The following is a 15,383-nucleotide window of genomic DNA, read 5'->3' as shown; positions in this document are numbered from 1 at the left end:
ATAGCATATTCTGAATATGCTGAAGTTCAACTGTCATTAAATGACTGAATATGAACAATCTTCAGTAAATTGATCCTGTATGTAATGGTCATCATGAGCTTTATTATATTTACATACACATATTTATTGAGTTTACATTAATATGCATTAATTGCCTTCACATTCGTTGTTATTGTAAAATGTCGTGAAAGCCAGCAGAGAATTTCCCACGGTTAAAGATGGCTCTGCAATATCAAGAAGCACTGTAAAAAAGCTGCAAAAATGACATTTTTCTCATTAACTAGTGATGACCTAAAACAAACAATCAATAAAGCAAAGAAACGAAATGAAATATTGAACACACACTCAGAGATAAGGGTACAGTAAAAATCTATTTCAGTACCGACAGGTATAAATCAACATCGAGTGGAGGGGTTGAAGTTTTTAAGAGCAAAGTCTACATTCTATTAAAAAAATGTAAAACATTAATTGTATTCTTAGATTTGAAAGTTTTACTGTTGCTTATTTCTGTTAAATTAAATTTTTACTACATACATACTGGCAGAACATTGATAAAGAGGTATTATGTGGATTTGAACTTTCTTGGGGGTCTTTGTCCTCCCGGTGCTTGGTGGGTTTTCTCTGGGTACTGCTTTCCCTTCCACACAGTCTAAAGACGTAAATGTTGAATTAACTGGTGATTCTAAACTGATGCAAGAAAGATAAAGCTTTGATGGATCAGCAAGAAAAAAAAATGACAGCCCATTTCTAAATGTATGAATAAATATTAATTAAAAAATAGTGAATGCGCCCGACTGTATTAGTTCTTATACTAAAGAGCAAAATGGTTGAAAACAAAAAGTTAACTACAAATAGTAGCTCTTGTCAAGGGGACAACGGTAGCACCTAACATGGTATCACAGAGAACTGTTTGGAGGCACCACCAAAAAAGCTTTAAGCTGAACCAGAGCCAAAGGAAAATCACCAACAACTAAACTGTTTTACACACTTGTGCAAAAAGACTACGTTGAAAAAGGAAAATGCTCTTTTATATTTAAAATATAACAATGTATATGGGAATGCTGAGAAAGAGCACAAATGCACTGGCAGTTAGGGTGCATGGGTAGACTTTTTGTTTTTATTACTATTATTTGTGTTTTGTAATGCAAACGCGAATGGTCACAGGATAAAGTCAGAACAAACTTTGCGCTGCACAAAAAAAGACATTGTACCATTATGAGTCAGCAGATGTCTCTGTTGTACAACTCACCCCACCTCCTGCTTTTGTATTTCACAACACTCGCTTTGCCTGCTTTCATCTGAGGCAGTGGACTATGAACAAAGCCTACTAAACCATGTAAAATACCGTTAAGCCTCATCACTCACTCTGCGTGTCTTTTTGTAAAGGAGGCTATGAATTTAGGCTCTACGAATTACATATAAGGTCTGTGTTGAATATGCATGACTAATATTTTAAATCGCTTGATCACCCTTCCTAAAACCTGATTACCTTCTTTGGTAGTGTAGTTACTGTGTGAGAATATTTTCACAAGAAATTTGATGCAACAGTGCAATGGGCCTGTTATTTAGTAAGAGCCGTTACTTCACCTTTGAGATTAGTACATCTTGCGAGCACCGTCTGTAATAATAAAAGGGAATTAGACAAAATGGGAGCTGTTTTTGATTCATCATAAATACGACTCAGATGAACAACAACATTAATCATTCAGAACATGTCCTACAGTCATGCAGAGAAAGCAGTTTATATTTCAAAGCATTAATCTGTTTACTTTCAAAAGTAAGTGTAGAGTCAACCCTGCCAAGTGACTGTTAGAAAACAGCATTCCCTGTGGAAGAAAGGCTTTCCATGGAACATTGTCTTTGCTCTTCCTAAAAGCAGCTTAACAATATTTTGGTTATCCATCTATTTCCTGTATCTTCAAGGACTTCCTGTATGTGAAACCAATGAATAAAACTGTGAGATTAATGACATTTGGCCAAGAATCTTTTGTATGCACTTTCTTCGTGCTCCTGTTGACTTTTTTTTTTGTTTCGTGTTGTTTACTTTCTTTTTATGCATTATTCACAGCTGATCCTTGAAAAGAAGATAGTATGATACAGAAATATATAATAAAATTAAAGTAAAAGAAAGCAGAACTACACCAGCAAGTCTTATTTATGTTTTTTGGTGGGTTTTTTATATTCCATCCATCCATTCGCTTCCGCTTATCCTTTTCAGGGTCGCGGGGGGCGCTGGAGCCTATCCCAGCTGTCATAGGGCGAGAGGCGGGGTACACCCTGGACAGGTTGCCAGTCTGTCGCAGGGCCAACACACAGGGACAGACAACCATTCACACTCACATTCACTCGCACATTCACACCTAGTGACAATTTCGATTATCCAATTAACCTATCCCCACAAGCTGCATGTCTTTGGACGGTGGGAGGAAGCCGAGTACCGGAGGAACCCACGCAAACACGGGGAGAACATGCAAACTCCACACAGAAAGACCCCGTCCTGATGGTGGAATTGAACTCAGGACCTTCTTGCTGTGCGGCAACAGTGCTAACCACCGTGCTGTCTAGGTTTTTTATATTATCCTTGTTAAATTTTGTAGGTAGAATGAATGGCGACTGGAACAGTATAACTACAGGGTTTATTTTCCTCACCTGATAAGTGAAAATGAGCCCTAACTGTTAAACCACATTATCAAAATTGCATTTTCTCATTGCTCTGACATGACATAAGCGACACAGCAGGTGTAAGCATTAAAAATGAATTTGACCCTGAAACGCTTCCACAATTCACACTGAGCCCCTTCCCAGGTGGTTGGACCTAATCTAGCACATAGTTCCCCAGGTGTGACATAACACGAAACACTTGCCCAATGAAGGTGGCAGTTGTGCTATTACAATAATCAGCTACTTTCACTTGCAAGGGAGTTTTTGTGAAAGCAAGGAAAACCAGTATACATTGTCTTAATTCCATGTGACGAAGAAGAAAACACAAATGCACTATATCATCCACATTCCATGGAAGACATAAATTATTCAACATAATGATTATTGTGGCTGAAACGATGATAAAAGATGTGTTCCAAACTTCCAAATGTTACCATAAAAAGAGGATTTGGGTTGGTTTACACTGCATGCATGGTATGTCGTGTCTCCTTGGAATACAATACAGTGTAACCTTTATTTTACCTCAGACAGATAGGTAACGTCTTGGGTTTTATAGAAATTCTAATTCTTTGTATCCATTTATAGCTCAAAGGTTTATACAAACCTGGAATTGTTCTTGGTGACTTTGTGGTGCTGTTGGTTTTGTGGCCTTTTTGCATGTACCTTTGTTTTGACTTATGTGACATAAGTCAGCAAGAAAACACTTAAACTATGTGAGAGTAATGTGAAAGGCATGTGGGTATTTTACAGTGTGTGGCACGCAGGCTTGTTTCCTATGTAGGAAAGTGAAAGTAATTGATGTGTGTGTGTGTGTGTGTGTGTGTGTGTGTGTGTGTGTGTGTGTGTCTCTAATATTTCCTGGTAGTTTACAGCAGGGATTTCTAACTTATTTTAGTCAAAGGGCAAGCTAATTTCAGCTTAAGTGGGTAAGATCAGTAAAAGCATTGTGTAATCATTTATATTTAATAATTTAATAAGTAAACTTTATTACACGTCCAAATATTCTCTTCTGGACATGAAGTAAAACTTTGAGAACTATTCAGCTCAGCCACAGGTAAGGTTTTTAAAAATGTTGCTCAAATTTTTTAAAACCCTAAAAACCATTAAAAACCTTTACCACATTTTTATAACTTTACAACAAAGGGTATTACTTCTTACTCAATCATTTTTCTTATTTCCTGAGAGTAATTTATAACACTAATGATGAGCAGGTGAGCTCTTTTGAGATAAATAACTGATTTCGTTGGCTGTACATGTACATTGTATTTTACAGATCACAGTGTAAAGTAATAAAACATTTAAAAAAAAATATTTGACATCTTTATGAATTAAATCACTGGACTAGATCTATAAATACGTTCTGTATCTTTCAGTTTCAGCACCACCACAAAAGGACCAGTGGTACATTTTATTGATTAACAGGAGTAATTAAGGTTTATTCTGCAAATTTTACAATTTGCCAAACCATCAAGTGGACCAAACGGGCCCCTGTGGCGGACCGGTACAGGCCCGCGGGCCGCAAGTTTGGCAGCCCTTGTCTTTGGGTTTGATTGACAGCTCAGCCTGTTTCTCCTGCTGCGCGTTCACGAGACATACACAACTTTGTTCCATGGAGACTACTGAAGAAGTATGCGCGTGATTTAACGGGAAATCAACGTTTTCGTTTCTTTTCTCATTTTTCTTTAAAAAAACCCCTTAAGAACCGCTGGAGCCTGACCTGAAAAAATCAGGGGAAGCATTTCTTCATTTCTTTCCTTCCCCTAGAGTTTTAGTTGGCTGGGAAAACTAACTTCAAACAGCTAGCAGGCGAGTGGAGTTAGCTGTAGCTAAGCTAAGCTCGGCTCGGCACACAGTAGTGAAAGACACCAAAGGGTGCTGTGCTCAAAGAAGACGGGTCATTCATGGATAATGTGGGACCAGGCGCTTTAAAAGGCAAGTACACGAAACCGACGAGCGTCACATGAAGCTAATCGTGACTTTAGTGGAGATGTTAATTGACCTGATAAGTTTCTGTTAACGTTATTTACCTTAACGACCACCGGTACGCTGGTGTGGGTGGGTTGTTATTATTGTTATTACAGTTAAATGGACCGTAATGGAGTCGCTGTGTGTGCGAACTTGTGCAGAAATGCACAAGAAAGCATGCACATACATAGGAAAAAAACGGCTGTATTTGCTGCATTTGTGATGACAGTCTGTAGTGATTGCAAGTTAACATCCGCTTTCAGCGCACTGCTGAACGCCTTCTGTACAAAAGCTGCCACTGTTCACGTTACTGCTGTTACTACTGTCATGCTGCCTAATTATGCTAATCGCTGTGGTTTCTCTCCACAGAGCACAATGCACGGAGAAAACCCCTCTCTCTGTAGGAACCTGTCAGCTATCTGCACCGAGAGATGATACGGCGTGATTTGGTGTAAATGTTACATCGAGGCAATAGGCCAGGCAGGAAATTGGGAGTACGGCTGAAACATACGGCTTTGTTACCCAGCAGCTCGTCAGCTTGTGTGTGTGTGAGAGAGAAGGGAGCGTGTGTGTGTGCTCGAAGTGCCTATGGCGGAGTTTGGAGAGGACGGCAGCCTGCCTCCATTGAATCCCGAGGATACTGCCGTGCCCAGCGACAAGGCAGCTGGTAAGACGCATTGCGAAGTGTCGGTCTTGAATGGAGACTGTGGGATATCTGAAAATATGGTCGGCTCGGGATCCCTCGTCGCACCTGGCAGTCAAACCGGGGTGGACAACGCCAACACCTCTGCCGGTCTGGACACCAAATCTGAAATACCACGCAGGAGCAGCATTATCAAGGTAAACATTGAAGTTCAAGCCTCTGTGTTATACCATTCATTCTGGTGAGCCAGTGTGTGCACATCTACGCTGGACACAGGATGTTGGAAGTTACTGTGCAATCTTTTCTGTGTACATCTTTGGTTTTGTGCACCATGATTGCTGTGACATTTTCACACAATAGGGGCCAGTAATAGGAAGCACGTCCTGTACTTTAAATATGTCTATAGCAGAGTGTATTGTTGACTTTAGCTTGAATGTCAAGAAATTCTGGCTACTAAAGCACTTGTGCCTGAAGAGCCACTATACAGTTACCAGAAGAGAAGAAACAGACGTTTAGGTGAAGCATGTGGTTCAAAGTAATATGCTGTCTGTGCTAATTTAGGAGGGAAAACTAATGTGTGCAATAACAGAGATTAAATTGGAGAACAACAAATACATGTAAATGAAAGCTGACTGAGGTAAAGTGGGGATGAGAGAGTGGAAGGGTAATGATAGTAGCTGGTGCTCGTAATAAAATGTTATGCACGACTAAAAATGTTTAATGTTTCCCTAGTGCTGTCTGATTGTGGCAGATTAGACAGATTATCGTAATCATAGTAGTTACTCAGTGTCACTTATTGACTTTGGGAGCATCTTTCATTGGTTGAGGTTAAAAACATGTCTTTATAACAGTGAATTATCTTGAACTTACTTTAACCAAACATGCCTCAGCTTGGCAACTAGTGAATTTGGGCTTGCACCAAAGCGCTTCAAAACTTACCTGAAAATCACTAATTACTAATCCTGTTATATTTTTCAGTACATCTGGTGGTACACAGCAACAACAGCAAAAAAGTTGATAGTTAATTCACTGTACCTCATTTTCCAAAATATAAACAAATCTTTTTGCCCCCACAGTATAGCTCAGTCTGCTGAGGCTGTCAATCAGAGAGGTCTTTTGTATGTGACTGCTTTAACATTACGAATCATAAAACAGTCAGCTCCTCCCATGTTTTCCTCCTGTCAAAGTCAGGATGCATGTCAAGCAGCGCCTGACAAGAAGAACATTCCTGCATTGTGCGCATGGCTTGTTGTAATCAAAAAGTTCTGCACTTCCACTCGTAGAAAACAAAAGCCATACCCGATTTGAATTTCTTCATTCTGTTTTTTATAGTCGTCTCCTTGCGCACCTCTGGTCCACTTCCAACTACCAGCGCTGCAACCGTTTCCAACTGGAAGGAGTTGTAGAGCAGAAAATGCCGAAGCCAACCTTCTCAAGCTGTGCAAAGAGCGGCTTGAGAAGGCTGGTTGTGCATTTTCAACCACTTCTCACATTTTATCTGTAAATTCATTTGTAAAGCAATCACTGATTTGTCTGATTAGAAATGATCTGCAACTTATGCACCATAAATCAAATTCATCATGCCCCCCCCAAAAGAAAAGAAACGTCACGGCGCATTTTTTGCCAGAAAAATCCAGCATCTATGCAGCAATTTAAGGTAACTGTTATCATAGTATTAATATTATAGAAGGTAACACAAGGAAATGCAGCTGAGAGAAAGCCATGTGGTCAGCGAGAGTCTGCAAGCAAGACATTTAAGTCTTAACATGTTCTAGGTGCTGATTCTGAATACTAATATGGCTGCTGAAATGCACTAGTTTGCATGCTTCTGCGAGGTATGCAAATACTAAACATTTGACACATACAGAGGTCTAATCTGCTGGTGCGCATTTTGACTTTGGCTCTCAGTCTAAAGCTTTGTCTTTTGGTTTAGTCATCTCATGGGTGTAGATGTTGGGAATATTGCTTAAGGGTATCAAAGATGATGACACTTCCTCACGTTGCACATTATGTCGAAAGCCCCGAGACATTTTCTTTAGCTAATGTCAGCAGCTCAGTAATGTAAATTTTCCCACTGCTACTGTTGTTGTCACAATGTGAGTCACAAGACTGCACAGGAGATGCTGTCTAGACTGAACAAACTGCTCACTACTCTGTTCTTCACATAATTTGTACTCTCTGCCTGGTAAACGTTAACCTAGCAGAGACTCAAAATGGCTCCCAAAAGATCTCAGAAATGTATGCCTTTTTAATTAAAATATGTGTTTACGTTTGGCTTCTAGAGGTCAGTAAATTAGCTGTTAGACCAGGGATTTTATTTCCTCAGGGGCCTGCCAGATTTAAAATGCATGAGCCGTGTGAGGAATTTATTCAGAGGCACCTATCAGAGAGCAGCATGCTTTTGAGTGAAGTCTGTGTCCTAATTGTGCATTAACACAAAATGAGCACCCAGTTTTAGATCTGTGATGTTATACCTGAGCAAAGTTCTTCTGCTCTGGATGCAGGGCAGGGTTCAGGTGCTCACATTTTTGCCAACCGGTTCAGCAAGGCAGCAAATTCTTGGCAAATTGTAGCTGCTGAGCTTTGATGTTACCTGAAGATTGATGGGGATAATATCGAGATTTTCACCTGTAAAATTCCAAGTAATCTCTCACTATGCAAGAGTCCGTCTTAGTTCCCGAGACATCTGAGGGTGAGGGCATGTCTTAACACATGCTCTGTTAAGAAATGCTCTGAATTCAGACACGTTTATTTAAATATAAGAAATGTGAAGATTTCTGACTTCTTCTCTAAGATATTTTTGATTGAACTGAAAAATTTTTATTAAAGAAGATGCAGAGATCGATGCTCTTCATGCAACTGTCCAATTTTAGTTAACTGGTCTAGAGATTTCCACATGATGGTGCAGTGCCAGGCTATCCATGCAGATGAGAAATCCTTCTTAAATGCTCAATGACCTAAATTCAGTAACCGCCATATCAGATTGTCATGAAGGCTACTGTTGTACAAAGCATAACGAAATATGTGAAATGTACCTCAGGTCAGTTTGAAATGGTTTTGTGGCATTTCCTTAGCAACACAGCACGTAGATGGATAAATATCTAGTGAGTCACAGCAGAGACGACTTACGACAAGTTGGAGACAAAAAATATGTCACAGTAGGCCACAATTAAGAGAAGTCGGTTGGGTAAAAAGACTTGTGTTCATACAGGAAGTGAAATTATTAATCAGCAATGGATAAAAAAAAAGTAAAGAGAAAACCCCCACTAACAATAAAGCTAACTAAGTGGAATTCATCTTCCAAATTTTCCCTTTTTAAAGCTGAAATTATTAAAAAAAAAATCAAGTTGCATACGTAAATGTGGCTGTGAATGGAAAATAAAACTGCAACATGCTAATCATTCACTGTTCCACTTGTGTGATGACTAAACTCCCTCTGAACATCCTGAGGAATACATCCAGTAAATCAAGAATGCAGCAAGCTGTGCCCTTGACTACAAGGAAATCCTTTCTTGCAGGTATTTGTTTTTGTTCCTGATAGGTATGACTGATCAAGTAATGCACTGAGATGTTGGCGGTGAAGGAGTAGGCCAGCGTTTACGAGACAGCTTGTTTCACACCATCACTTCTTGTTAAACTCTTTCTCTGAAGCGATGGGAGGATGTGGTTGGGACATCACCCACCACGGTGTCATAGTAACAGCTTGTAGTACCTCTGTGCTTAACAACTTGACTTCTAGAAAGGTTTCTGTTTCACATAATTAGTGTGGGTGTGTATACATGTGTGTGGTTAAGAGTTACAAGCCAGTGCACATCTAATGCTGCATGGTTGGGGCCTTTCTTCCTAAATTACATACTGAGTTAAGCCAAAGTCCTTAGGTGACAAAATTACACCATTTGTAGAGCTTTTAATTTGGTGGTTGCTGAATAATGCTATACTCCACCCCAAATCTACGCTCAGCCTGCCGCTCATCATCCCAGTGACAGAAAACTTTGATGTGCCAGGACCTCCATAGAACCTGAGAGGGTTTGTGGAACCCTCGTAAGGTCTGTGATGGATTAGTTGACTAGACCAGGAGTCGGCAACCTTTGTTAAGTTTATTTGACCAACAAAATTCTGTGTGGAGCCACAGAATATATCTGAACGTTGTAATAAAAATAAAAATAAAAAATCCAGCTCCCTGTTACTAATCAGGGCTGCAGCACCCCTTACACTGTGATGAGAAGTTGCAAACAGTTCAGGTGGAAAGTAAGACAGATGACAGTCCTGCTAATGGTGCAATTTTGCAGTGTGTTGCTCTAGAAAGACAGTAGTAGGTTTTTTTTTTTTGTTTTTTTGTTTTTTTTTAAATGGATAAGAGTTAAGAGATACAAAGCTAAATGGTAGGACCTTATTTTACATAATTTTGACAAAACCTGATGCATCAATGAATTTATTGGTTAATCTAAACTAGAGATGGACCGATCCGATATTACGTATCGGTATCGGTCCGATACTGACGTAAATTACTGGATTGGATATCGGAGGGAAATAAAAATTGTAATCCGATCCATTAAATATCAAAAAAGCACCTCACAAAACTTGCGACATGGCGTAACTCGGCTCATAACCGTAGCACGTCGGAGCAGTGCGCTCACGTTATAGAGCGGCTGTGTGTATTTGTAGCCTCGCTACCAAACCAGCATTTCATCTCCGAGGAAGTTATCCCAGAGAGAAGTAAAGCAAGTGTGTAAGTTCATCTCTGAATGTTTGTAAAGCGTTCCCATGTTAAGCTTAACAACCGATATATGGAGCGACTGCCTCTCTCTCTCCCTCCCTCTCCTGCGGCTACTTCAATCATGAAACTGATCAATGATCAGCTGATCGGCTTTTCTGTCGCGAGTCCGTCTCTCTTCTTTGTTTTTGGCCCACTTTGCACCAGAAAGAGGAAACCAGCGGCTGAACAACAGCAGCACGTTTAAGCTTGATATAAGCTGTTGTTAGAATTTATTTAATATTACTTTCACACCAGGATCCTTTTCACGTAGCTGACGGCTGGTAACTGTGCAGGGGCGGATCTAGCAAAGTTTAGCCAGGGGGGGCCGATAGGGCATGAACAGGGAAAAGGGGGCACAAAGACATACTTTTCTTTCTTATTCTCATTTAAAATGTCTAGCTTTTAATAAATAATTATCCGAATCTTACACCCAAAGTTTTAATCTGATGTAAAATGTATAGAAGTCCATTACTGTATATAGTAACTATTAAGTCTAATATACCCTAGTAAGCTATAGTCTTTTTCCTTTGGGAAGGTACCATCTGTGCAGTCTGCAATTCTGTTGAAGAAAGATGTTGAATCTATTTAATTATTCTTGAAAAATAATTTATTTCTGTGCATTTTTTTTTTTTTCACACTGCATCAAATTAAAGTTGATTACGTCGATTAAGCATCATGAGGTGGAGGGTGGGGGGTGGTTCCCTATTTTATTTTATTTATTTTTTTTGCTGGGAGTTTTAGAACCCTATTAGTTAGGTTGCTTACTCTTTAAAATACCACAATAGGGAGGATGGAGTAGGTTTAAGTTTATTAGATTGATCAGTATTGCTGAACTATGAAATATTTTGGGTGCAGTGTATTTTTTGCATACAGGTATAACAGAATAGCTTTAGTGTTTTGTTTTGTTTAACTTGAGTATGAACTTATACAAAAAGCAGCAAGATATTAAAAAAACAGTTTTATTGATTAAAAAACACACTATATCGGATTTATATCGGTATCGGCAGATATCCACATTTATGATATCGGTATCGGACAAAAAAGTGGTATCGTGCCATCTCTAATCTAAACTAACACATTTCGTCATCAAAGTCAGACAGTAGCACAAACTAACCCATTCAGGTACCTATACATAAACATGTCGTTTTTAGCAAAGTAAATTCCTGTTTTTACCCGTGGACTCCTGTGGAGTCTCATGCCGATGCAGTGAAAATATTCTACATATATTGTATACTTAAACTATATTATTTATTTCTTGTAGACAGCTTAAATTGGTTTTGCTGCCGACCTTGTCAACACTCGATCATGCCTTCAGTTTCTGTGAAGGTCGGTGCTTCTTTCTGCTTGGGGCTGGCTTTCTACCAGGTAGGCTCGGTAAGGTCAGTGGATCTGTGGCTCACACAGCCCCAGAGTGGAGGGAAGAAAAAACTATCACAGACTGAAACGAGGTAGTTTACCCAGTGAAGGGTAAACCACCATTGTTCTACCACAAATCGGTTCTAATACATTTGTTAAAAATTGCAGCAATTGTTTAATAACCAACTGTTTAAATACTATCTAGATATTTACCAGAGTTTTGTTTGTGACATCTCGCATTGTCTCTTTTGTAGAAAATACTGAAACATAAAATATCAATGTGAATTTGGTCTGTAACACCTAGCCGTAGCTGAATGCAATGGAAAAACAGAAAAAGTCTATCTTGCAGTGGAAAATAATACAGCAGGAGAGATTAGAGTTATTTTTAGGTTATAGCTTGTCTTAATAATTGAAAACAGTTTTTACTGTTGTGATTTCATTGTCCAGTGGCCACATCCTCTCTATGAAAGATGAAGTTTCTTTTTATAGTGATGTTTCAAACCCTCTGAAGGTTTGAGAGGATTTGAGAAAAGAAACACTTTCAGATGAAATGTATTTACTTGTAGCTACATGTAATACTTGTAGTTATGTGTCTTTGTATTATAAAAAAAACCCCAAATAGCTTGAAAATGGAGCCACTGAACCTTTTTTAAAAGGTAAAACATCCAGTAATCTGTAGCTGTCCTGGTTTACATATTGAAGTGGACGCAGTGACGTGGTGGTAGGTTTCATCTTTAAACGATTGTGACATAAAATTCACACTAGTGGTTTATATGTAACAAACAGTGAGGAGACCCTAAATGACACCAAAACAAAATGTTTGAGGGCATTTCATCTACATTTTTTCACTTTATTGTGCTTTAGTGCTGCAAAAGCATTTAGGCACTGGTTCTTGTGATTGTAGTTCAAACACTCTGAATATCTGGTTTGGAAGGTTGTGTGTTCACAGATGTATGCGCACGTTCAGTAGTTTAAAGTACAACTCTTCTTTGACAGCTTGAAATTTAAAACAAAAATTTTATTTCTGCTACTCCCAGTTTATCTACTGGGATATGGCTACGACTTTTACTAGTCCATTTTCGTTCTTTTTTTTTTTTTCCTTCTTTTTTTTTTTTTTTTTTTAAGCGTTCACCTGTGAAGCTTTTGGGTGGCAGTGCATCTCGTAGCTACACTTTTCTTACCTCAGATCCTTTCGATTAAGTTGAATCACTCCATTACTTTGCTTTATAAACAACAGTTTTTTTCACAGCTCTGGTATGAGAAGAACACAAACTGTGATGTCCTTCTGTTAAAAGGGAAAACAATATGGCATTAATTATGGCGGACCAGCCGTGCTGTGAGTCCAAACAAGTTACTTCATGGTGATCTTCATCACTGTATCAGATTGTTCACTTAGTTTCAGTGGCAACTCATCCAGTGGGGCTTTTCCCATTTTTAAAGATCTACATTTACACAAACACTTTACATTACGTCAGTGCAGAACACTGAATGTTTTCTAGCAGTGGTTTGTTGTGTAAAAGCAGACTGTTTGAAGCGTGTTTCCTCCCTATAGTGATGAGCACAGACTGTATATAAAAGATGAATGTAGCCACTGTGATGCCACCCATCAGTTTTGGTTTCTGCAATGTTGGTTTTTGGAGGCAAAAGTTAACATATTTGAGCATGAGCTCAACATAATAGCTAAGTTTAGGTACCATAAAGCAGCAGTCCCCAACCCCCGGGCCACGAGTCGTTTGGTATCGGGCCGCGAGAATTGAGGTTCGGGTGTGAAATGTATGGTTTTCAGGGTTTTTATCGTTATTTTTTCTTAATCGTTTTTAACGTTAACTCGTTAACTTTTTTGGTACCGGTACTGGTTTTATTTTGTTGTATTTATCCACAACACCTTAAAGGCATAAACCGATCCGTAGTGCAAAAAAGGTTGGGGACCGCTACCATAAAGTGTGCAGATGTAATGCACACACACAAATATCAGGTAATTAGTATTAAGTACCAGACTATTAAAATACTAGAATTTCACTTCACAAAACTGAAACACAACTTATTGGATAATACTGGTGTTATCACACACTATTTAACAGATAATTACATAAAAAATGCTCCAGAAAACACCAAGAGGAAGAAGTCCAGTTCAGTGACTCAAGGACAGCTAAATATTTTGTATTTTTACTGTTTGGTTTATTAATGCTGACATAAGCTCAGTATCAACTAGAACTCTCTGCTGTTTCTTCTCAGCTCCTGGTATGCAATGCACATGCTACATTATGCACACCTTTTAAGATTTCAAGATCAGGTTTCATACAACTTGAAGACTGAGGCATCATTCAATGTCAGTCTTAGCTGGTAAATTCTCTGAATACTTGGCTTGTAGTGTTGTGGAAGCATTTCCTTGAGTCAAATATCGATAGATATACACTAAGGATGCTCTTACTGTGCCTGCTGTAACATACTGCAGTCATCAGTGTTTACCATGTTTATTAATAGCTTTTGAGCACTGGTGTTTCCCTTATACACTCTAATTAACTGTGCTATATAATTACTGTTGAATGCACAGCCATACATTCCTCCATGTGAGTACTCACACTGGAATGTATAAATGTACAGTCACTGCTTGTCCTATTTTAAACACCCAGAGCTAAATAAGTATGAAAACTAATTAGGGAAATGCAGTGTGAAAAAGAGTCTCAACAAACTTATTAGTCCCCCAGCAAGAAACCAACTGATATAATCCTTAAATTCTGCAGTTTAGAAAAAAAAAGAAAGACAAAAGGTCTGAAGTCTTGTTTAGGGCATGATTAAGTAAAGCGGGTGGCGAAACAATTTCCTTTTTAAATATGATGTTGCAGGTGGTGGTGTCATTGCTGTTGCATTGTCACTTTAATTATGCATGCTACTATGTACATCTGAAGTGTTACAACAGACTGGCCTATCATCATTTAGCCTGAATCTGCCAAGAAGAGATTATTCTCAAATGCAAACTGAATTTATTTTTCTTCTTCTTAAAGTTACTTAAATAATGCGGTGTGCGTTCCGGAGTCTTATCCATTTGTCCGAACTAGTGCCGCTGGCAGCCGATTGTATAATTTATTGATGTTTTTTTGACAGCTGTTCTTGATGAGCGTCCTACTGTGCATCACACATCTAGCCGTTGTGTTTACGTATGCAAGGCAACTTGCAACAGCACTTACCTGAATCACTGCCTATTAATTTACCAGGTCGGGTGTCACTGATTTACACAAGTGTTGTTTGCTTCACCAAGTTATTTCAAGGGTAGCTCAAAAAACTTGGCAGCAAATATATTTCTACCACATTAACGGCAGAAGTCCTTCTATGCCCTTGTAATGGATGGCATTATTTTATACTATAATATGCAGTCAAGTATATTTTTCACAAACACATTTTCACAGGATGATATGTAGTCCTGTGAAAAGTAAGTACACCCCATGGTTCAGTAGCTTGTATAACCATGTTTGGCAGAACTAAACTGAAGGAGTTTTGTGGGCATTTGTTAATGCACAGCTCTCTTCATTTCAGTTGAGATGAGGTCTGGACTTTGCTCACATGCAACCTGAAGGCAAGCTAAGCTGTGCTGCTATGTTCTTTTTAGAGAGAAAGACTTTCTCCTGGCAACCCTCGCAAAGGAGCCATATTTTCTCTCAGTCTTTTTCTAACTGTTATTAACCTTAACATTTTACATGCATGCATGAGGCCCGTAGAGCTCTTGAGTTTGAACGTTCTGACCTTGAGGTGAATTTGCTGGAAGGTCTTCTTCTTGGAAGATTTTGGCAGCGTGTTAAAACACCAGAATGCCCCAGACCAACAAACTGCCAAAACCCCTGGTCACACATGCTTTTGACTGATTGTATTTGATTAGCGGCACCTGGCTGCTACTTGGCTTCTTAATTTCTATGGAAGCGTAAGAGTGCGCTTTTCACAAAAAAAAACAAAAAAACACTTGCTATCTGAATTAACAAGACGTCTTAAAATCCTAAAAGAGCTTGT

The 15,383-nt window shown here is 38.9% G+C and overlaps 1 protein-coding gene and 1 long non-coding RNA gene across 2 annotated transcripts in view; one reads left to right on the top strand and one right to left on the bottom strand.

The window, feature by feature from the left end:
- Positions 1 to 583: 583 nt before the first annotated feature.
- On the bottom strand, positions 584 to 15,198 carry LOC120442605. Its single transcript, XR_005614813.1, has 3 exons — positions 15,123 to 15,198; positions 1,588 to 1,618; positions 584 to 649 (listed from the first exon to the last, which is right to left on the bottom strand). It is a non-coding gene; the product is annotated as an uncharacterized LOC120442605 (long non-coding RNA).
- The window catches only part of LOC116311337 (inactive phospholipase C-like protein 2), a 43,761-nt gene continuing 33,374 nt past the window's right edge, over positions 4,997 to 15,383 (top strand). The window contains exon 1 of the mRNA XM_031728426.2: positions 4,997 to 5,466. Coding sequence (XP_031584286.1) covers positions 5,215 to 5,466 — 252 coding nt within the window. The 5' untranslated portion in view covers positions 4,997 to 5,214. The remainder of the gene's footprint in view (positions 5,467 to 15,383) is intronic.

This window comes from Oreochromis aureus, linkage group 11 (genome assembly GCF_013358895.1).
Source record: "Oreochromis aureus strain Israel breed Guangdong linkage group 11, ZZ_aureus, whole genome shotgun sequence".
NCBI classification, from domain to species: domain Eukaryota; kingdom Metazoa; phylum Chordata; class Actinopteri; order Cichliformes; family Cichlidae; genus Oreochromis; species Oreochromis aureus.
The sequence above is the reverse complement of the archived record's forward strand: the minus strand, read 5'-3'. Positions and strand labels throughout refer to the sequence as shown.